This window comes from Camelina sativa, chromosome 1 (assembly GCF_030686135.1).
Source record: "Camelina sativa cultivar CO46 ecotype springtype chromosome 1, ASM3068613v1".
Taxonomy (NCBI): Eukaryota; Viridiplantae; Streptophyta; class Magnoliopsida; order Brassicales; family Brassicaceae; genus Camelina; species Camelina sativa.
In genome coordinates, this window is record NC_141880.1 from 6,504,460 (window position 1) to 6,526,384 (window position 21,925).

Genomic DNA, 21,925 nt, shown 5'->3' on the forward strand with positions numbered 1-21,925 from the left:
TTATGTACACATATTTTCTTTCTTATTTTAATTCTTCACTTCTTTCATGTTTTTATATTTGGTGATTCGTTGTAAACATTTTTGTTTTGCTTTCACTTAATTATTTATATACCAAAACATATATATTGATTCTTTAGTATTTTTTTTAACAAATTAGTCTTCTTAAGTCGTTTATGTAAAGTTGTAAACCAGTATTACTATTATCTACGTTATGATATATTAAATAAAAATTATATTCAGTGAATTTAGTAAATTTTTATTCATTATATATTTTTAAAATATATAAATCAATGAAATGGTGTTCTTCATAAATGTTTTTTTCAATGTTTAGATTTTAAAACCTCATATTTTAAAATATATGAGATGCTACAAATAATAATTATTAGTATTAAAATTTTCATATGTTCCCCAGGTTAATAATATTTCGTCTGGATAGTGCATTTCTGTCCCGTTTCATGTTATAAGCTCTGTTTTAACTTATGAGAGAGAGTCCTCTACATTATGCTCTCTGTTTTGGTCTAATAGGAGAACTTAGAACTTCCTCTAGGTTTTGTATGTTCTAATAGAGAACTTAGAACTTCCTCTAGGTCTCTATGTTCTAATATAAATTCATTTACAGATGGCTCTTGAAGCTTACAAAGGCTTGCCCCGTCTGGCCAAACTCGCCAAACTCCAAGTTGAACATCCATACCCTTGACAAGGAAATTCTAAGCCTCACAGGTGTGAGAATGTTCCAGTAGCGTTGTAACTCATTGAAGCAAAATGAACTTGAAACTGATTCTGATCATGACAAAATGAACATGAATGCTTTCTTCTTCTTTAATCTTTCCTTGCTTATCTTAAAACTTCTCCATTACAATGTAATGGATGTTTTCTTGTTTTCTCATATGGAACAGAGCCTGTAGGATACAATATACAGAGCGGTGCCTTAGTTATAAGTTTGGAAACATTCGCCTACCGCCTCTGGTTTCCTAGAAACATTAAAGTGCCAAGTTAAAATAATATTATTGTAAGTTTAGACCATGTTATCTATATAAACGTGATTTTACATATATAATCAAATATAATTCTGATTTACTTTTAAAATAAAAACTATTCACACAAACTAAACTTCAGTTTTGGAATTAAAATAGAGATGAACTACTATGGACTTCTCATTTTATTCTTCATATAGTTGTTTTGAATGTTGTATAGTTGCTAAAACGATATTCACGGTCATCGTAAATTCTATTTTCTTATCCACTTTAGGGAAAATATGCAAATAGCCTACCTTAGATTTTAAGTTAATTTTTACAATTTATCTGTTATATGTATTATAAAATTATTTCATAAGAATTTTAAAAAAATGATCTAATACATAAGTTATAAGTTCGCCTCCGGCCTTAATTATCGTTGGGGCGACTCTGACAATGATGCTCTCATCTCGATCCTTCCCTCTTTCCCAGAAGCTTCAGTGAAACAAATTTCGAGCTGGTTTTGAGTTATGATGACACTGCATGTGCCATGTGTATGATTTTAGATAAATAAATTTCATTCATATTTAATTTGTGTAATGTTTCTCTTTTGCTTGTATGAAAGTTTTTCTTTAAAACTGTTTTATTCTGATAGGTGTGCACATGTGAGAGGCACATGTGCAGATTTAAAGAGAAGCATGAGAAAAATAGGGTATAAATAGAGATGGAGATGAAACATAGAGGTATCCTGCGTGATCATTGAAGTTGAGAGTTTGTTAGAGAGCCTGCGTGCTCTGTTCATGGTGATAGGAGAGGAGCACTGTAACTTCTATCTTATCAATTAGGGTTTATCATTGTATTAGGGATTGAGAAGAGATAAGAGAGAAGAGAGAAGAGATCACACCTTCAAACTTATCACATTCTGTGTTTTCTTTATATAAAAACACATTATGGTACTTTTTTATATATATATATAATCATACATAGATGATTCATACAATCCCAAGATTTTTTACGATCTCCCGGGTTAAAACGCTAGGTGATGATGATTCTAATAGTTAAAGATTTGGGCATTGTTGTTGTTATTGACAGTCGATTCAAAAACGTTGGAGAAGAAGCCGCTTTCTGAATTTCTGTATAAATGCCTCTGCCCTTTCGTTGATATCACGTTCCTTCACCACTGGGTTCCTCGCCAGACTTTTCTCCACCGATGGGACTCTCTTCGCCTGTTCTCTGAGCTTCCTTGGCTCGTGGGTTGATGATCTGTAAGCAGAAAACACGAGATGAGAGAAACGTTGATCCATATGAAGTTTCCTTAACTCTAATGCTTCTTGCTAGCTTTCTAATGGTTTAGTACTCCAAAGTGATGATTAGTGTGATATATATATATATATATAGATACGTATATGCATATATAATTTATAATTTTATGATTGAAGATGGCTCTAGATACATTGAACTTCTGATAGAATAAGCTTTTTTTGATTGAAATAAACATTATTTTATAGTGCTAAATCATTAGATACGCATATTTTGTGTAGATTTACAAACTGTTCTCCTTTGAAAACTACTACTTTTGAAGCTTGATTTTTTTTTCCTAATCTTAAATCAATCTTTTCAAAGAATTTCAGGTTCTTTTCCTTCATTGTCTTGATGATTAACTGCTTTAACTGTTATTATAGATAAACATTCCAATGATATACGCTAACTAGTGACTACTGACTACACACATCAATGCATATTTTTTGACGAACTAATGCATATTAAAGTATATAGTAATTAGTGAATATAAATTGATGATGTGAAGTTTCCAGAAAAATACAAAGGAAAGACAGATAAAAAAGCATGTGCCGTGATGAATACAACATAATTTTTTGTTTTTTATCATATGACCTAAATTCCTGCCTAACTCTCACTTTAGCTAATTAAGAAGCATATACCCTTCAGGAGATTTTGTTTCGATCAATAACAACGAAAAGAAGATAAACTCGTAAACAGATTAATCCATGTGCGCATAATTTAGAGAGACGTCATCTATATTCACGAGAATCAAACTTTTTCGACCAAGAAAACGACAAATTGAATACCAAAACCAATAATTAATCATCAAAACATTGCAAGCCTTCAACCAAGTTCTTCAAACTCTAGCCGGTGACATATATAACACATTTAACTCTCAAATAGAGATACACAAATGAACTACGTACAATGATTTAATCTCCCTAATCCAAATTACGCAACTATCTTTAAGCTCTCCATGCACAACACGATTCCTAAAAAGAAGAAACGAAGTAAGAAACGAGTTTGTAAGAAAAGTACAATTTTATCTGATGAACCAGTCAATGGACTAGTTAATCTGAATATCAGAAAACTAATTATTTTTAAACATGCCGTAAGTTTATAAAATACCTCTATCGAGTGTCCATATTAGTTCCTGTCCAGTAACTTGAGAACTGTTATAGAATTATATAAAACCTTAGTAAATAATAATATACACACGAAAATGAAGCCTAAGAGTTAAAAGAGTAACAAACTAGTAATATATATGTTAAAAATATTGGACCTGAGAAATTGGGAGGAGAGTTACTCAAGATGTACAAAGCGTCACGCCATTCCTGAGGTGTTTTCTTAGAAGCCATGGCTCGGCCAATTGTGACAAGAGCCAGCGGGAGGCCATCGCACTTGGCTGCAACCTCCTGAGCAACTTTGGTTATGTCCGGGTGGCTCTTCACTGTCTCTTCTCCAGCATTCTTCTTAAACAAGTCCCAAGCTCTCTCCCATGGCAGCTTCTCCATTTTAATCTTAGTTTGTGCTCCCATTTCCCGACAAACCTCGTCCGAGCAGGTTGTGAACACAATCTTCGATCTGTTCTGTCCGTCCGGCGGTGGCACACCAGCTTTCACTGTTGGACAAATTTAAAACCATAAATATTATAACCATATTTAAGATTAGGGCAACTCATGAAAACTTGGTTTACAAGTAATATAGTTTCTTGGATGGATCATAAGTAATCGTATACCTAGATCGACTTTCTCCCAAACGTCGTCGAGGAACAAAGCGAATCGTCGTTTGCTAAGTATCTCGAAGATCTTACCAGCTTTCTCTTCCTCTGTCTTGCTCGTCCACGACCTATCAAGAAACCCTATCTTCTCTCGGATCGTGTCCTGAATCTTCTCAAGATTCAGATCTTTGGACACAAACACCCAAATCACAAAGTCAAACCCATTTGACTTGTGCTGAAGCAACCTGTTGTTGACCTGAGTCAGCACCGTCGTCTTCCCAACACCTTCCACGCCGTATAACCCAATAATCCCGGTGTTATCCACGGTCATACACCTCCACACTAGCCCCGAAACCGCCTCCAAACCTACCGTCTGATCATCTCTATCAACGGTCGAAACCATCATCGATCCACCAATGCCACTATTCTCAACCACTACATCGAATGTTCCTCTGCTCTTTATCTCCTGAACCTCTTTCAGCTTCTTGCAAAGCTTCTTGTCCATCTTGTGATAGCTCATCATGCTCGATCCATTTGAAGAAGAAGAAGACATCATCCTTATCAACATCTCTTCTGCTTCTTTGATCGCTACGTCGGCTTGTCTAAGCCAGACCTGGACTTTTTCGAGCCGCTTCAGCTTCTGCTGGTCTTCATACATTTTGACTCGTTTCATCACATTGTTGCGGAGATCCTTGAGCTCCTCCGTCGCGGTTTCCAGCTTCTTCACGTTATCGTTCTCTTTTCCGACGTAGATGCATCGTGTCACCATACTCTTGAAATCTTTCCCCATCCTTCGATCTCTCTTTTTTTTCTTTAATTTCACGAATACTCAAAGAACATATAAGTTATAACCATATGTATATAGATGATCGTGTTAGCCATGGCTTGTACTGACCCGCACGTTGTGTTTTGTTTATTTATTCAAGTCCTAGTCGTTGGAGGACCTCAAGGTTTATTTATTTATCCTATATTATTCAATTCAATCGTGTGATTATTGTTAATTAGATGCATTGACCAGCTAATTAAAGTGGCATTGGTACACATTAGTATACTGAATTCGTATACGAATCAATGATCGTGTGATTAATGTAACAAATAAACATTAGTATACTGATTTTTCTTTGTTAAACAAACAAACAAAACAAATAGTTGATTGTCGCCTGTTATGGTTATCATGTCATGTATTTAGATAAATGTGAGAATTCAATCTACACTTTAAAATATTAGACACTCATTGGTCATTGCGTTACTGATTATATGAGTTCAGGCTTCAAGCTACAATCTTCAGACATAAGTTACACTTCATGTCCTTACTTATATTTCAATCGCTTTTTAGTTTGCCCCCTATATTAGAATTAAATCAATGTTCATAGCTTCTTTAAATAATAAGGATTCCCAAAAATTCGAAAAATCTCCACCTGAGTGGAACTCATAGACGAACGCTGTTTAAGAAATTGTCACTGCTGATTTTAAGATAAAAGCAAAACTGTATATATTTATAAAAAGAGTGGCGTATATGATTGTACAGTTTAAAAGTCACCAAAAGATGATGGCTACAAAGATTGGTTAACTGAGTGTTGCAGAAGCTACTTCTTAAACAACGACCAGCCTTTTTTGTGTAGTCTCAGTCTTTGGATGTGATAACGAGCAATCCCAATGCACCAATGAGTATATACTATAAGAAGAGAAGATGGAAAAAGATGTGTTAATAGTGAGTACATATATCTTAAATTCAGAAACCATGACAAGTCGCAGCCCGTGTTAGAGGACTGTACCTTGATGATAGGCTTCTCAGTCATAATAATAGTCACCCATCCAACATAAGGCAAGAACCTGAAAAACAAAAGCTTGAAATTTTCATACCAGTTCAATGAGATCATAAGGGAACAAAAGCTTGTTGAATTAGAGTGTTTACCCAACAGCTCTGCCCATGATATGGTGCCTATGAAGCCAAAGTTGTCCTTCAGCATAGAGAACGATGTCATCTATTTTATTGTTGTCACCTGGAAAATGCAAAGGTGTGTCAATTAATCCACGAATTGGCTACTATAAAGGGTTATTCATTCAGACCAACATAAACTAGCACCTTATGTCAGAACATCAACTTCTTTAGTATCTCCTCTCTCATGAACCTATAATTTGTTAAAAGAACAACAACAACAGTAAAGAGTAAGACATCACAAGTGTAACTATCCTGAACATTCAAGTTGAATAACGTCCAGTCAGAGATGATAATGAGAAAAATGTACTAGAAACATTACTTTGATGGCTCGATGAACAATGGGAATTTCACGACCCTGAAAGAAGAAGCAACAAGGCAAATTCAAACCAACTAAGAGAAAAGAAACTAAAAGGAAGATAGTAAGTAAATATGGTGGAAACAGAACAAGAGACACACACTTACATCAACACTAAAAACAACAATCTCGCCTGCTCGAATAGGCTCTTTGGTCATCCGCAAGAACAATATATCCCCCTGTCACATTAGCCTCAAATCAATAACCAAGAACCACCACTCAATCTAACAGCAACAAGTAAACTACTTTCAAACTCTAAAACCACAAATGACTTTACTCTCTGAAAGCCAGGTTCCATGCTTTCTGAGAGAACAACAACAACAGGTGATTCACTCCCAGTGACACATATCAATGCTTTCCAAATTATCAATGCAGATGTAACGATCATACCTAAACCCAAAAACAAAATCAAGAAATCATAATTATCATATCAAAAGATGTGACATTTGGTGAATTCTAGATACTAAAAACATATGAGATGAGGAAGTTAAATCAAGGCGTATATAGAAACGTACCTAGAGTGATAGCCTGAGTAAGAAGCTGACGGAACTTGATAGCTTTGATGGAATCAACATTTTCTCCGATGAAACCCATTATTCTTCTTCCTTCAGTTTCCCAAAGCCAAAATGATTTGAGAGATTTTCTGATCCCTGTTGAGTTTTGACCCTTCTCATCTCTCCAAACGCGTTTCAGTGGCCAAGAAGAGAAGAGAAGAAGAAAACACAGAATTTTTTTCTTCAAAGAGCATTTCTTATAAATCGGTTTAAGTTTTTTTTTTTTTTTTTTTTTTTTTTTTTTTTTTTTTTTTTTACTACAAGTCAAACCGGTTTAAAATATTGACGAGTATGTTTGATTTTTAGTCCCTTTGACTATACATTTATTACGGAAACACCACTACATAGACTTTTAGTATTAATTCTCAATTTCTCACTAATATCTAATCACTTCAATTAGAATCCATGTGGTGACGGAACTTATAAAAACAATTAGATTACAAACTCCGATTGCTTTATCATCCACTCGTGTAATATACTTTTTCAGTTTTCCATTAATTATCTTAAAAATGTATGTAACCAAAGAGATAAATGAAATCCCATATTGGATCTTGCATTGCATCGGTTGTGTTCTTGGCTACACTGATTGTGCCAACATGCAAGTTTGTTCGGGTAATTGCGGCGATGGCAATCTATCTGTGGTAAGGGTACTGTCTCGCTTTCTAGACCAGGTCGCATTCTAGACCCCTTACGTTTAAACACTGTCCTTGTCCAATGTCCGACTTCTCCCGAACCTGATGATGCGGTTTCTATTTTCACGTCTCTCAAGAAATTTTCTGTGCACGGTACTCTCTCGCTGCACCTGAAGTCAACTCCGTACTTTGACTTCGACGTCCCAATGAAATTACTATACACCAATTTGCTCACTTCCACTGCCGACGACTACAAACCAAAGGGGAAACAACACAATCTTATGATCAAAGTTAGTAAATTTGCAGTACGTACCTAATGATCTTGAAATCTTTCCCCATCCTTGGATCTCTTTTTTTCTTTCTTTAATTCCACGAATTAATCACTCAAACAACATATAAGTTATAACCATATGTATAAAGATGATCGTGTTAGCCATGGCTTGTACTGACCCGCACGTTGTGTTTTGTTTATTTATTCATGTGCTAGTCGTTGGAGAACCTCATGGTTTATTTATTTATACTATTATTCAATTCGATCGTGTGATTAATGTTAATTAGATGCAATTGACCAGCTACTTTGACAATATTATGATTAAATAAAAAAAAACATAAGTATAGTGTTCTTTGTTTTGTCGTCTGTTATGGTTATCATGTCATATACTTACAATCCTGCATAAAAATTTTAATGAGGAAACATAAAGTGTGAAAATACAATCTACTAGACCCTCATTGGTCATTGCGTTACTGATTGTCTGATTCTATGAGTTCAGGCTTCAAGTTACTATCTTCAGGCATAAGTTAGGCTTATTTGCATATAAGGTCCTCATTTATATTTCAATCGGCTTTTAGACTGCCCCGCTATTTTAGAATTAAATCAATTAAGTACACATCCCTACAGAACTCATAGAAAACGCTGTTTAAGAAATTGTCACTGCTGATTTAAAGAGTAAAAGCAAAACTGTCCATATTTATAGAAAGAGTGGCTTATATGATTCTACAGTTTAAAAAGTCACCAAAAGATGATGGCTACAAAGATTGGTGAACTGAGGGTTGCAGAAGCTACTTCTTTAACAACGACCAGCCTTTTTTTTTTGTCGTCTCAGTCTTTGGATGTGATAACGAGCAAACCCAATGCACCAATGAGTATATACTGAAGGAAGAGAAGATGGAAAAAAATGTGTTAATAGTGAGTACTGTACATATACCTCAAAGTCAGAAACCATGACAAACCCGAAGCCGTGTTAGAAGAATTTACCTTGATGATAGGCTTCTCAGTCATGATAATAGTCACCCATCCAACATAAGGCAAGAACCTGAAAAAGAGCAAAAGGGAACCATTTACCACTATTGAACTTTTCATACCAGTTTCATCAATGAACTCACACGGGTACAAAATCTTGTTGGAACAGAGTGTTTTTACCCAACAGCTCTGCCCATGATATGATGCCTATGAAGCCAAAGTTGTCCTTCAGCATAGAGACCAATGTCATCAATGTCATTGTTGTCACCTAGAAAACGCAAAAGTGTGTCAATTAATCCACGAATTAGCTACTACTATAAAGGGCTATTCATTCAGACCAACAAAACTAGCACCTTTTGTCAGAACATCAACTTCTTTAGTATCTCCCCTCTCATGAACCTATAATGTGTTAAAACAAGAACAACAACAGAAAAGAGTAAGACATCAAATGTAAGTATCCTGAACATTCAAGTTAAAAAACGTTCAGAGATGATAATGAGAAAATGTTACTTTGATTGCTCGATGAACAATGGGAATTTCACGACCCTGAGAGAAGAAGCAACAAGGCAAATTTAAACCAACTAAGAGAAAAGAAACTACATGGAAGATAGTAAGTAAATATGGTGGAAACATAACAAGAGACACACACTTACATCAACACTAAAAACAACAATCTCGCCAGCTCGAATAGGCTCTTTGGTCATCCGCAAGAACAATATATCCCCCTGTTACATTAGCCTCAAATCAAAATCAAGAACCACCACATTATCTAACAGCAACAAGTAAACTACTTTCAAACTCTAAAACCATAAGTGACTCACTCTCTGAAAGCCAGGTTCCATGCTTTCTGAGAGAACAACAACCACAGGGGATTCACTCCCAGTGACACATATCAATGCCTTCCAAATTATCAATGCAGATGTAACGATCATACCTAAACCCAAAAACAAAATCAAGAAATCATAATTATCATATCAAAGCTTCTCAAAGATGTAACCTTGGCGAATTCTAGATACCAATCAAACACAGATGAGGAAGTCGTATAGAAACGAACCGAGAGTGATAGCCTGAGTGAGAAGCTGACGGATCTTGATAGCTTTGATGGAATCTACAGTTTCACCGATGAAACCCATTATTCTTCTTCCTTCAATTTCCCAAAACCAATATGATTGAGAGATTTCAGATCCCTTTTGACCCTTCTCCTCTCCCCCAAACGCGTTTCAGTGGACAAGAAGAGAAGAAAACACAGATTTTTTTCTTCGAAGAGCGTTTCTGATAAATCGGTTTAAGTATACCGAAATTTCGGTTTTTCTTTTTTCACTACAAGTCAAACCGGTTAAGTATACCGAAATTTCGGTTTTTTTTTTTTTAATACAAGTCAAACTGGTTTAATATATTGATGAGTATGTTTGATTTTAATCCCTTGACTTTATTACGGAAACACCACTATTCAAGATTGGTAATTGATTTAAGATTTGTTTTATAGTTTTTGATGTTTGAAATTTTGGGGTTTTTAATTGTTCTTTTTGTTATAAATTTTAAAATTAAGAAACATCTCCTTGAAAAAAATAGGCTTTGAGAATAAACTCCAAAACATGGGTTTTGACTTTTGAAAATGATGTTGAAAAAAAAAGACATGGGTTTTCTCTAATTGATTTGGCATTAAATCTTAGATATACAACTAAAAAAATTAATAAAACTAATAAAATAGTTAAATTTCTTCTATAGATATGCAACTAATAAAATTAGTCATAATTGCTAATTCTCTAATTGATTTGGCCTAAAATCCTATATAATTAAATTTCGAATTTGATTACTAATTGTAAGTTTTTTTTTCAATGATACAGTCATACAGCCCACATATACAACAAGAATCCGGATATATTGTTCCCATTCTCACTTCAATTTGAAATCCATGTGGTGACGAAACGCATAAAAACAAGGGTTACTTTATCATCTCCACTTGTATAATATACTTTTTCAGTTTCCATTAATTATCTAAAACTGTATGTAACGAAAGAGATAAATGAAATTAATAATATGACATTGGAAACTGTAAGTCGTTTCCCTCCGCTTTCAAATTCCCATATTGGATCTTGCATTGGTTGTGTTCTTGGTTGCACTGATTGTGCCAACATGCAAGTTTGTTCAGGCAATTGTGGCGATGACAGAATATCTGTGGTAAGGGCTAAGCATTCTAGACCTGGTACAGCAAGTGTGGACGCACCTCTCACGTTTAAACACTGTCCTTGTGCGACTTGTCCCGATCCTGATGAGGCGGTTGCTATTTTCACGTCTCTCAAGAAAATATCTGTGCACGGTACTCTTTCACTGCACCTGAAGTCAACTCCGTACTCTGACTTTGACGTCCCAACGAAATTACTATACATCACATTGCTCACTTCCACTGCCGACGACTAAAAAAAACCAAAACAATTTGTTTTTTTTACATTTTCTTATCAAAAACAATCTTATGATCAAAGTTAGTAACAATTTGCGGTACGCACCTTATGATCTTTGGCTTTATCAGAGTCTCCTCCGTTGTAGAGCTGATCAATTATAATTGGATTTTCTACATTGTCTAGAGTTATTCCATGGAAAGTGATCATTCTTGCGTATCCCGATCCGCCCTATGTATATTAGGAGATGTTATTATAAGAACAAGAAAAGAAACACTAATGTAAATGACTTAATGAGAGATTATTAGAAAATTCAAAAAAGTACCTGCCAAGTTTTGATCCGAGCCCCATTCGTAGTTCCTCTGAAGTTACAGTTTTGGACACATACATTCTCAACGGTAGCTGTCTCCCCATCTTTTCCCAAGCTTCCTATGCTATATATTTTACAATATACATGGTTTTTAGTATATAGTATATACTATATAAAATAACATTACTTTGGTAGATTTTTAATTAGTTAACCTTATTCCATGGCCTGGTCCGCAGTCTATACCGGAAATCCGGATGTTTGACGTCCCTGAACTTATCGCTATGCAATCATCACCTAGTAATGAGTATAACGACATGTGAATGATTCATCAATTAAGATAATCAGTAAATTCCAAACGACATTATATGGATGCGACATTCGGTGGACCGTCTATTTTGACATGTAACAAGATTGCATTCATACAGGAACTAGTTCTAAAGCTGCTTTTGTTTTAATAATGTATGTAATCTGAGGCAATACTAAAAAATTGCCAAGAGTCCCCAAAAGTAGTTAGAAATTGAGTTTCATACCGGTTGCGATGAGGCAGTCCTGGATGACAACGTTGGATGAACCGCCTACGTCGATTCCATCAGTGTTAGGACTTGATTCCGGCGCATTTATCCGGAGACTTGAGATGGTCGCGTAGTTGCAATCGTTAATGTGAATGTGAGCCATTGGACTATCTACGTGCGTTAACCCACTCAATCTAAGGTTGTTGCAGCTCTTGAACTTCAATGCCTAACCTCATAATATCTCGTTTTCTTAAATTTTAATAAAACTGAAAACAAAACGAATCAATGTTTTGGAAAATGAAACACCTAACGTGACACTCACGGTAGGTCTGGAGCCTTTGTGTTCCCACCAGCTCGAACCCTGGCCGTTAATTTCGCCGCCACCTTCAACCACAAGTCCTTCAATGTCTGCAAAAAGAATCCATTGATCTTTGTCTCCTTTCCAATTTCCTTTACTCGATGCAACCAGATTGCCTAAAATCTTTGATTAAATGACTAATTACTAACCATAGCATATTATTCGTTGTTACTTTATTAACAGAAAAAGCATATTCGTCATTAATCTCTCAAAAAACAGAAAACAGGGGAAAACAGAGTACCTGAACAAAAATAGGGGCCGATTTGCAAGAACCTTGAAACTTCAGGGGCTGTAACAGAAATGTCATCCCTGCCGGCACGACAAGCTGCCCATCTCGTGTTCCGCTACAGACAGTTTCCCAAGCTTTCAAGAACGCCTACAAAGTTTATAATTTCAGAAAAAAATTTGGATGTTTAATGAATAAATTACAACTACGAAACTATTATATTTTACCTGTGAATCGTCTGTAACTCCATCTCCAACCGCTCCGAATTGAGTAACATCCAATGCATTCGAAGATGTGAAGATTTGGAGAATGAATAGTGAGAAACTCAAGAACCAAGCCTTCTTCTTCATATATTTTGGAGAAAGAAGAGTTAAACCATGAAATATAATGATTATATTTACAGTATACGAACATAAATTGTTCAAGCGAAGGCTTTACTATACTACTTATATAGATGCCATATTTACAAAGACAAGAAGATGCTTAAAGACCTTTACCATTTTCAGCGGATATGTGTAGGACAGTAGAAGACAATGTATGTGAAATTCAAATATATGTATAGCTATATGCACATTTAAATTTCTTAATAAAAAATTATGATACATTAACAACTAAATTTTATATACTGGAAACTGGAGTATTAATTACCAGTGTCCATGAGGCATGAGGGGGTCGGAGTGGGCATTGTAATTATTAGTAATAAATAAAAAAAAAGTAGTCATAAAATTACGTACCATTTGAAAGTGTGAGAACTTTATGATCTGAACAAAAATAAAGATTTCTTCAAACTCTACTTTTGATTAATACAGATTTTAAAGAAATTGTCCTAAACAATTTTCTATTCTCTCAAAACTCTCTTAAAAGAAACTCTAAGCTCTTCTAAGTTCTTAGCTCTTTTCTTTTTCAAAAACTAAAACTTAGTATCTAGAAAACTCTCTCTTGCTAAAGCTCAACCTCGCCTTAGCACCACTATTTATAAATCTAGGTATTGACTATTTAATTAGCAAACTACTTAATCTAATTCTAATAAGAATTAGACAATTTCCTTTTTCTTTATGGATTAGGAAATTATCCTTTTTCCTCATGTTTACCATTCACATTGTAAACATGAAACTCTATTATCTTCTAGATCTTCTAGCACCTTCTAAATTATTGTGTAACCTCTTGCTTCTAGATCTTTCCTTGTTAAATACCGACATAAACATCTTGCAACTCTGTTTTTGTACTATTGTTCTATTCTTCTGAAGTAGTTCATCCACTAGTTCAAATGCTGCATCTTCACCATTGTCTTACTATTAGTGTTGTTATATCTATAGCAAAAATATTAAATAATTGTGTATTCATTTAGAACAATTTCAAAGGAAATAACTAAAAATATAACAAAATTTTAAGGAAAACTGTTTATAAATAAACTGCCATAGTTTATATGAAAGTCTATCAAACTAAAAAATCTTCCATATATATAAAAACTAACTTGATATTTTTCCATCGCTCAAAAATTTGGAAGTCTTAAAAGAGACCATCCAAAATCTTGGTTATTGAGATATCATTTTTTTTTTTGACAATCAATTGAGATATCATTTTTATAATTTTATGATTCCGAACTTGAAAGTTTTATTGGTCCACGGACTCCAAAATAAGTGTGGCATGTTTTTATTTTATCCTATCATGCAATATTTGTCTACTTTTTTCCTTTTTTTGTATACTTTTGACAAAGCTTATTGGTTTTCAGCCCTAGAACTTTGAGACCTGGAAACGAATGACAATGTTTATTGGATTTTTCAGACCTTGAACTTGTAACTGGGCAGTGAATGACAGAGTTTTTATTGGTTTGCACACCTAGAACTTGGCAAGGGGCAGCGAATAAAATTAGCTCACTATATTTGTATGCTTTCCTGATTTTTGTTCCTTGCTTGTATAATTTTATATTTCGATTTGTTACAGATCATATTTATTGTGACTAATGATAATCCGGAAGTATAACTGATTTCTTTAGTTTGAAGAATCCGAAGAAACTTGCGTCCGCTTCTTCTCTTTTCTGTCTACTTTTGACTTCATATTTCGCTTTTCTATTTCTTTTAGTTTCTGCTTAGCTTTTGGTTTGGGTTTTCAACATTTTAGCTTTTTCTTTAGGTTTCGAAAGAACAAATACAAAATAAATTATATAATACTAGTTGTCGTATAATAATATTATTGTAAAATTTAATTTTCTTTCCATCAGAGAATCATATTATTCAAGATACAGGCCTATCAGCGGAATGTGTAACGACCAGGCTCATTTTTGGCCCATATGACAAAGATCACGAGCTGTGCTTAAAATTCTACGATCTCTACTAGTACAACTTTTTCTTGGGTCGATAAAAAAGTCTCATGATCTCTAAAATTAAAGTCTATCTTTTTAAGCCAGATATAATATTAGAATCACACAAGGAAATGGGTAGAGCTTCTGTGGCCACAATATTTATATAAATCTAAACAAAAAAAAAGAAGAAGATGAAATAGCCAGAGGGTTAAAGCCAAATAATTATGCAATACTGAATCGTTTTTTCATATATTGTTTCTCTCAGAATGTATCCGTAATCGACAATTCCACCTTTTTCTTTCTTATATGTTATAGTGAAACATTGAAACGAAATTGATAATTCTGTAAATCCCACATTTATTATTGTGATTAAATTAGTTTTAAGTTGATAGATAGTATTTGACGCTAGCTAGTAATTAATCACTAATCACGCAAAGGTAAATCAATCTACCTTCCTATGACATGGACTTGACGCCATTTCTCAGTTTGCTTTTAGATGGAAAGTCTCATGAGTTTGCACTTGGGAACTTTGCCGTGAGAATTACTGCATACGGGAATTTCACCGGCTCCATCAGCCGATATTAAGTTGATGTGCTTCAAAATAAAGTCCCCTGCAATCTACGGTTTACTTTACATTATTTGTTCCTAGTGGGCTACAATCGCGACGCAGCCGTATTTGCCTCACGTGCTGCTCCGTGTATAACATTATAATGCATAAGTGTACACACGAATACACGTATAGTATTGGTAAAGAGACATGTGGTGGTGGTGCACACGTGAGGCATCAGTCTTTTGATCTCGAACAGCTCCGTATTTGGTGACATCAACTATTTGGGAGAAAAATATTGTATAGTACACTGTACACAACAATAATATAATCCAAAATTATTCCTGCATTGTTTCAGATACAATTAAGTTGTTAGATACTTAGATATATTGGCTGCTTTGTTTCTTTTTTTTTGGCACAGAAAATTTCATGATATTGACAATTTCAGAAGAGATAAAAAGTTGGAGCAAAGTGATAGAGATTAAGGTGTCTTACCATAAATTTTAGTAGGTTTAAAATAAAATTAGAAAATATCGGATTTTATATAAGGATGGCAAGAAATAAAGGATTTGATCAAATGATCATTTACATGTTGATGCGGGATAAATGATCCAGAAAAGATAGCGAAAATAGACAATACAAAGTAATTATGTTTCGGTAAATAAGGTGCAAGTTATTAGAAATCATGGACATCCAATCCAAAACCAATTAGCAATGAGTTAGAGTGTTTGTAATCCTTATATATTATACTTAGGAATACATCCCAACTGATGTGGGATTCTAATACACGTGACACCGGTTTTTCAATGATCGATGCAAATTATAACGATCATTCAAACAAATGGCGATTCAAAATAGTATATGATATAATAATTTATAGGAGTATCCAATTGCATTAGTTATGGCCGCCATTGCACTACTAGTGTTGCTTGGTGTATACCGCTTTATCACCTATTCCTTCTCGTTTTGTGTTAACCACATTTTTTGGATAATAGTGTAAGTCATGAATCAAAACTCATGCTAAGAATCAGAAGCATTTAGATCGTCATTAAACATTAGCTAGTAATCTTTATTTTATTTTATCAGCTAGTAATCTGACTAAGTTAAGAGACAAATTACGGGTGACTCCATGCATATCAAAAGTCGTGCCTTGAGTATTGATTGTGTATATATGAAGATACATGTAGATCTTCCCGGTTGCACCAATGATTAAGTTGATATTGTTTAAGGTTGGTGCATTGTATCACCGTGATGCTACAGTTAAGGTCTACGCCAATTTCTCCTTGCATCGTGCTTCTTATTCCTACAAATGATATTATATTGGATTATTGGTAATGTCCAAATTGTCCACCGCATAGATATTTTTCTAATAATAAAGATGATATATATAAAAGTGATAGTTGAAGTCATAATTAGTAAAGCTCTCTAAAGATTAGGATTTTAAAAAAAAAAAAAAAAAAAAAGATTAGGATTTTAATTCTTAAGCATTATTAGTGTTGATATGATATGGTTGGGTTGTAATTAACTGTTATTATATAAAGACATTAATCTCCACCAATAAAATAAATTGATACTGATTTTTTTTCTTTTTAGATATAGAAAACTGTGATTGTATACATCTCTTGTATAATCACCAACCCCACGTTCTGAATGTGAGAAAATATTTGGGATAATTTTATACAACTATACAATCTTATGTGAGAGATCGAATGATGAAGACTAGTGAGTGGTCATTCATGTAATTAATTATGAGAACACGTACTACCTCTGAGAAAAGTCCACAAAAAGTTTCACAATTCACATGATTGACGGTGAGGATGATTCCAACTTAGGAAACGACGTCGTTAATTTTTGGATGCAGAACGTTGGGCGCACGATTTGGATATGTCTCTCCCAATTCTCAAGTCAGGGATTGTTTTTTTGTTTTTTGGGTTATTACAAACTTTGAATATTTCTTTCTTTTCTTGCTCAAACTTTTCAAGATTTTCAATTAATCCCTTTTTCTAGATTTCTGACCCTATTAATTGACATATCATCCTCAACTAATTAATATGGATGTTGAAATCAAATATCATCATATCTTTTAATACTCGGTTTTATCTTAACCATAAGTCTATAAACTGAAAGAAATCTCTTGAGAGTAAATAACTAATTTAGGACCTAATTGTGAAATTAAGAAAGTTTGAAGGCTGAAACGAGGAAAAAGTACAGAGGGGTGAGGCCCCACGCGCTCCAATCGATAGTGAACAGCTCCGCAAACAAAGTAGTACAAGGCTCTCTTTAAAGAGCTCTCTTCTTCCCATTACGGATCAGATCCCGAATTCTTCTCCTTCCTCTGACCACCGACGACCGATCAGATCGCAGTTTCTGCGGGAAAAGAAAAAAATCGAAGTAAGTCATATATTATATCTCTGAATCCGTTTACTTCATATCTCATCCATTTTTATACTAGTCTTCTTCTTATGCTTCTCGTACTTGTTTTGCGTATGAAGAATCGTTTGGATTTAGTGGTTCTTTTTTTTAAAAGAGATGAGTAGAGAACTTGCTGACTTAATTATCATGTTTTGGATTAAAAAGCAATCGGGTTCATTGTTATGAGTTTGTTTGTTGATGGTCCTGTACTGTTGTTTGCTCTGATCCGATCTTTGTTTTTGAGTTAGTTCAGTAGTGTTCGTTTTGTTTTTGGACAATACTGCGAAATTTTGGCTACTTTGAATTTTTATGTCTTTTTCAGACCAGATCTTGGATGTTCGATGATGATTCCTGGATCTCGCTTTTTTATAGTTTTGTCGGAATAAAAATAAAGAAGAAGAACTGATACTAATAATATGTGTTCTAAAAAATATATCTAATTGTTTCAATAGGAGATACAATGGCGCAGCATCTGTTGCACGGGACTTTACATGCTACCATCTTTGAAATTGATGCCCTCCATGGCGGTGGAGTCAGGCAAGGCTTCCTTGGCAAGGTATATATCTATATTTTTAGCTTTTTTTTTTTTTTTTTTTTTTTTTTTTTTTTTTTTTAATCTGTGATTCCGTAGTTGCTAAGTTTCTGGAGGTCATGTTTTAGGCATGTGTTCTTTTAGGTTTCGTCATTGGATTCATTTATAATGTTTATAATGTTTGTGGTTCAAATTAGGTGATGTACCAATATGTTATCAAATGTGCTACATATAATTTTCTTGATGATTTTATTTTCTGTTGGAACTTTCAGATTCTGGCAAATGTAGAAGAGACAATTGGTGTTGGCAAAGGTGAAACACAGTTGTATGCCACAATTGATCTGCAAAAAGCTAGAGTTGGGAGAACCAGGAAGATCAAAAATGAACCTAAGAACCCAAAGTGGTATGAATCGTTTCATATCTACTGTGCCCATTTGGCTTCTGATATCATCTTCACTGTCAAAGATGATAACCCCATTGGTGCCACCCTTATCGGAAGAGGTTACGTTCCTGTTGACGAAGTCATTAACGGCGAGGAAGTTGATCGATGGGTTGAGATCTTGGATAATGACAAAAACCCCATCCAGGGAGGATCAAAGATTCATGTGAAGCTTCAATATTTCCATGTTGAGGAGGATCGTAACTGGAACAAGGGTATCAAAAGTGCTAAATTCCCTGGAGTCCCATACACCTTCTTCTCTCAGAGGCAAGGCTGCAAAGTTTCTCTGTACCAAGATGCTCATATTCCAGACAACTTTGTTCCTAAGATTCCTCTCGCTGGAGGGAAGAACTATGAGCCTCAGAGATGCTGGGAGGATATTTTCGATGCCATTAGCAACGCAAAGCACTTGATCTACATTACTGGTTGGTCTGTTTACGCTGAGATCTCCTTAGTGAGGGACTCGAGGAGGCCGAAGCCAGGAGGAGATATGTCCATTGGTGAGCTGCTCAAGAAGAAGGCTAGTGAAGGTGTCAGGGTTCTTTTGCTTGTTTGGGATGACAGAACCTCTGTTGATGTGCTGAAAAAAGATGGGCTCATGGCTACTCATGATGAAGAAACTGAGAATTTTTTCAGGGGAAGTGATGTTCATTGTATCTTGTGCCCTCGTAACCCTGATGATGGTGGTAGCATAGTCCAAAGTTTGCAGGTCTCTACTATGTTCACGCACCATCAGAAAATTGTTGTTGTGGACACTGAGATGCCAAGCAGTGGAGGATCAGAAATGAGGAGAATTATGAGTTTTGTTGGTGGAATCGATCTCTGTGATGGAAGATACGACACTCCGTTCCACTCCTTGTTCAGGACATTGGACACAGTCCACCATGATGACTTCCATCAACCTAACTTCACCGGTGCTGCTATCACCAAAGGTGGTCCAAGGGAGCCTTGGCATGACATCCACTCTCGTCTTGAAGGTCCCATTGCTTGGGATGTCTTGTATAACTTCGAGCAGAGATGGAGCAAGCAGGGTGGGAAAGACATTCTAGTTAAGTTGAGGGATCTTGGTGATATTATTATCACCCCTTCTCCTGTTATGTTCCAAGAGGACCATGACGTGTGGAACGTCCAACTGTTTAGATCCATTGATGGAGGAGCTGCTGCTGGGTTTCCAGAGTCACCTGAAGCTGCTGCTGAAGCCGGGCTTGTAAGTGGAAAAGATAATATCATTGATAGGAGTATCCAAGATTCTTACATTCACGCTATCAGACGTGCCAAAGACTTCATCTACATTGAAAACCAGTACTTCCTTGGGAGTTCTTTTGCTTGGGCTGCTGATGGTATTACTCCTGAGGACATCAATGCACTGCACTTAATCCCAAAAGAGTTATCGCTTAAGATCGTTAGCAAGATCGAGAAGGGAGAGAAGTTTAGGGTCTATGTTGTGGTTCCAATGTGGCCAGAAGGTCTCCCAGAGAGTGGATCAGTGCAAGCTATATTAGATTGGCAGAGGAGGACCATGGAGATGATGTACAAGGATGTGATTCAGGCCCTCAGATCTCAGGGACTTGAGGAAGATCCAAGAAACTATCTGACATTCTTCTGTCTCGGAAACCGTGAGGTCAAGAAAGAAGGAGAGTATGAGCCTGCAGAGAGACCAGACCCCGACTCAAGTTACATGAGGGCGCAAGAAGCACGCCGCTTTATGATTTACGTCCACACAAAAATGATGATTGGTAAGTTTACATTTCGTTTAAAAGAACGACTTGAGAAGTTTACATAAATGTTATGTGCATGACTAACTTGATGACTCATTTTGCAGTTGACGATGAATATGTTATCGTCGGGTCTGCTAACATCAACCAGAGGTCTATGGATGGTGCAAGGGACTCAGAGATAGCAATGGGAGGCTACCAACCACATCACTTGTCCCATAGACAACCAGCTCGTGGCCAGGTCCATGGGTTCCGTATGTCACTCTGGTACGAACACCTGGGAATGCTAGATGAAACCTTCCTGGATCCCTCAAGCTTGGAATGTATTGAGAAAGTTAACCGCATCGCTGACAAGTACTGGGACTTTTACTCAAGTGAGTCACTCGAGCATGACCTTCCCGGTCATTTGCTCCGCTACCCGATTGGTGTATCCGGCGAAGGCGACGTCACTGAGCTTCCTGGATTTGAATTCTTCCCGGACACGAAGGCCCGTATTCTCGGCACCAAATCAGACTACCTTCCTCCGATCCTCACAACCTAATCTCACTAGGTATGTCTAGTAATGATCTCTCTCTCCCTCTCTCTCTGCTTTGCTGCTGCAAGTAGCTTTGAATAAACTGAGTCTCTGTGTTTAGAATTAATAAGTTAATGGTTGGTGTGATGATGCACTTTTTTTTACCCCTTTGGTTTTATATTCGTACAATGACGTGGTGAGAGTGTAGCTTTGTTGTTATGTACTGTTGAACTTATGAATCTTATCTGATCCTTTTCTTTTTATCGGTTATCCTTACCAATGAGTGTGTTTCACATCAATCTTTTTGAGGTAGTTTGCTATTTTATGCATACAAGGTCATCACTAGTGTGTAGTGAAGAGTCCAGACCACACACTATCAGACCAACGGGCATTTATGAGTTTTCTTTTCAAGTCTTCTTGCTTTAGGATTTAGCATTGTTAGTCACCTTGAAATTTTCTTAAAATTTAAACAAAATTTGGCAAACTTGTACATTCTTCTGCTTTTCTTTTGATTATTTAAATTTCGTAAGAGCAGAACAATGTTAGGTCCCAAAGCTTAAGAACACAAAACACTATTTCGTAAGGCAAATTTCTATTTGTGGTTTGGTTCCATGGACTTGTTGCTTAATTTGAAAATAGAAAACTTGAACAATGGGAAACAATCTCATATCTCCTCTCCATCTTAGAACTAGTCCTCGTCGGTTTGTTCCCGTTAACTGATTAAGCTACAACCGGTGGTCACACAAGACTATCTTGGTTGAGTCGTTTTGACTTGGTCTATTCCTTCTATTTCAATTTTTGCAAATAAAATAATTAAACGCACTCCCACTCCTTAGTTTGAAGGCTACTAGTGGACTCACGTTTGTTTTTGCACTTTGTTATTTGTTTCCCACGTTCGTACAATTAGTATTGGTACCATCTCATCTATTTGAAGACATGAAAAACCAAAAAAGGTACCATCTCATCTATTTGAAGACATGAA

The 21,925-nt window shown here is 35.6% G+C and overlaps 4 protein-coding genes and 1 pseudogene across 8 annotated transcripts; 1 reads left to right on the top strand and 4 right to left on the bottom strand.

Moving 5' to 3' along the window:
• Nucleotides 1-1,865: 1,865 nt before the first annotated feature.
• Nucleotides 1,866-4,779, bottom strand: LOC104780539 (putative disease resistance protein At3g15700). Of its 2 annotated transcripts, none has more exons than XM_010505042.2 (4): nt 3,973-4,779; nt 3,517-3,855; nt 3,363-3,406; nt 1,866-3,226 (listed from the first exon to the last, which is right to left on the bottom strand). In XM_010505042.2, exons 1-3 carry the CDS (start codon nt 4,742-4,744, stop codon nt 3,381-3,383), a joined length of 1,137 nt encoding a protein of 378 aa, XP_010503344.1. In that variant the 5' UTR covers nt 4,745-4,779; the 3' UTR covers nt 1,866-3,226; nt 3,363-3,380. The 2 variants fall into 2 exon arrangements, with proteins under 2 accessions (XP_010503344.1, XP_087363176.1); XM_087507050.1 differs by having other exon boundaries at nt 1,866-2,216; nt 3,973-4,771.
• A 620-nt stretch (nt 4,780-5,399) lies between these two features.
• Nucleotides 5,400-6,970, bottom strand: LOC104780549 (uncharacterized; annotated as a pseudogene). The gene is made up of 8 exons (XR_015594588.1): nt 6,767-6,970; nt 6,529-6,641; nt 6,359-6,430; nt 6,216-6,251; nt 6,041-6,086; nt 5,870-5,957; nt 5,730-5,787; nt 5,400-5,629 (listed from the first exon to the last, which is right to left on the bottom strand). The product of XR_015594588.1 is annotated as an uncharacterized LOC104780549 (transcript).
• A 1,383-nt stretch (nt 6,971-8,353) lies between these two features.
• Nucleotides 8,354-9,964, bottom strand: LOC104780558 (uncharacterized). The gene is made up of 8 exons (XM_010505060.3): nt 9,732-9,964; nt 9,499-9,611; nt 9,331-9,402; nt 9,188-9,223; nt 9,031-9,076; nt 8,858-8,945; nt 8,693-8,750; nt 8,354-8,587 (listed from the first exon to the last, which is right to left on the bottom strand). The coding sequence occupies exons 1-8, from the start codon at nt 9,808-9,810 to the stop codon at nt 8,537-8,539; spliced, it is 543 nt and encodes a 180-aa protein (XP_010503362.1). The 5' UTR covers nt 9,811-9,964; the 3' UTR covers nt 8,354-8,536.
• A 648-nt stretch (nt 9,965-10,612) lies between these two features.
• On the bottom strand, nt 10,613-13,152 carry LOC104780569 (putative polygalacturonase At3g15720). 3 transcript variants are annotated; one of them, XM_087507057.1, is made up of 9 exons: nt 12,980-13,152; nt 12,710-12,826; nt 12,498-12,632; nt 12,221-12,379; nt 11,917-12,124; nt 11,599-11,680; nt 11,402-11,510; nt 11,185-11,307; nt 10,613-11,094 (listed from the first exon to the last, which is right to left on the bottom strand). In XM_087507057.1, the coding sequence occupies exons 1-9, from the start codon at nt 13,085-13,087 to the stop codon at nt 10,672-10,674; spliced, it is 1,464 nt and encodes a 487-aa protein (XP_087363183.1). In that variant the 5' UTR covers nt 13,088-13,152; the 3' UTR covers nt 10,613-10,671. The 3 variants fall into 3 exon arrangements, with proteins under 3 accessions (XP_087363183.1, XP_019095739.2, XP_087363187.1); XM_019240194.2 differs by lacking the exon at nt 12,980-13,152 and having other exon boundaries at nt 12,710-12,962; XM_087507061.1 differs by lacking the exon at nt 12,980-13,152 and having other exon boundaries at nt 12,221-12,306; nt 12,710-12,938.
• Nucleotides 13,153-16,979: 3,827 nt separating this feature from the next.
• Nucleotides 16,980-21,206, top strand: LOC104780586 (phospholipase D alpha 1). Its single transcript, XM_010505090.3, has 4 exons — nt 16,980-17,722; nt 18,196-18,299; nt 18,548-20,450; nt 20,537-21,206. Exons 2-4 carry the CDS (start codon nt 18,204-18,206, stop codon nt 20,968-20,970), a joined length of 2,433 nt encoding a protein of 810 aa, XP_010503392.1. The 5' UTR covers nt 16,980-17,722; nt 18,196-18,203; the 3' UTR covers nt 20,971-21,206.
• Nucleotides 21,207-21,925: the final 719 nt, after the last annotated feature.

Bases quoted from the DNA above. Each gene is read 5' to 3' on its own strand.
- LOC104780539 (XM_010505042.2), bottom strand. From the start codon at position 4,744: ATGGGGAAAGATTTCAAGAGTATGGTGACACGATGCATCTACGTCGGA. The intron at 3,856-3,972 runs GTATACGATTAC...TTTGTCCAACAG, and splicing joins TTGGGAGAAAGTCGATCTAG to TGAAAGCTGGTGTGCCACCG. The intron at 3,407-3,516 runs GTCCAATATTTT...ATTCTATAACAG, and splicing joins CTCTCCTCCCAATTTCTCAG to TTCTCAAGTTACTGGACAGG.
- LOC104780569 (XM_087507057.1), bottom strand. From the start codon at position 13,087: ATGTATCATAATTTTTTATTAAGAAATTTAAATGTGCATATAGCTATA. The intron at 11,511-11,598 runs GTTAACTAATTA...TAAAATATATAG, and splicing joins GGACCAGGCCATGGAATAAG to CATAGGAAGCTTGGGAAAAG. The intron at 11,095-11,184 runs GTGCGTACCGCA...GGTTTTTTTTAG, and splicing joins ATAAAGCCAAAGATCATAAG to TCGTCGGCAGTGGAAGTGAG.
- LOC104780558 (XM_010505060.3), bottom strand. From the start codon at position 9,810: ATGGGTTTCATCGGTGAAACTGTAGATTCCATCAAAGCTATCAAGATC. The intron at 9,224-9,330 runs GTAAGTGTGTGT...TTCTTCTCTCAG, and splicing joins TTGTTGTTTTTAGTGTTGAT to GGTCGTGAAATTCCCATTGT. The intron at 9,077-9,187 runs GTAACATTTTCT...AACACATTATAG, and splicing joins TTGTTCATCGAGCAATCAAA to GTTCATGAGAGGGGAGATAC.
- LOC104780586 (XM_010505090.3), top strand. From the start codon at position 18,204: ATGGCGCAGCATCTGTTGCACGGGACTTTACATGCTACCATCTTTGAA. The intron at 18,300-18,547 runs GTATATATCTAT...TGGAACTTTCAG, and splicing joins GGCAAGGCTTCCTTGGCAAG to ATTCTGGCAAATGTAGAAGA. The intron at 20,451-20,536 runs GTAAGTTTACAT...CTCATTTTGCAG, and splicing joins CCACACAAAAATGATGATTG to TTGACGATGAATATGTTATC.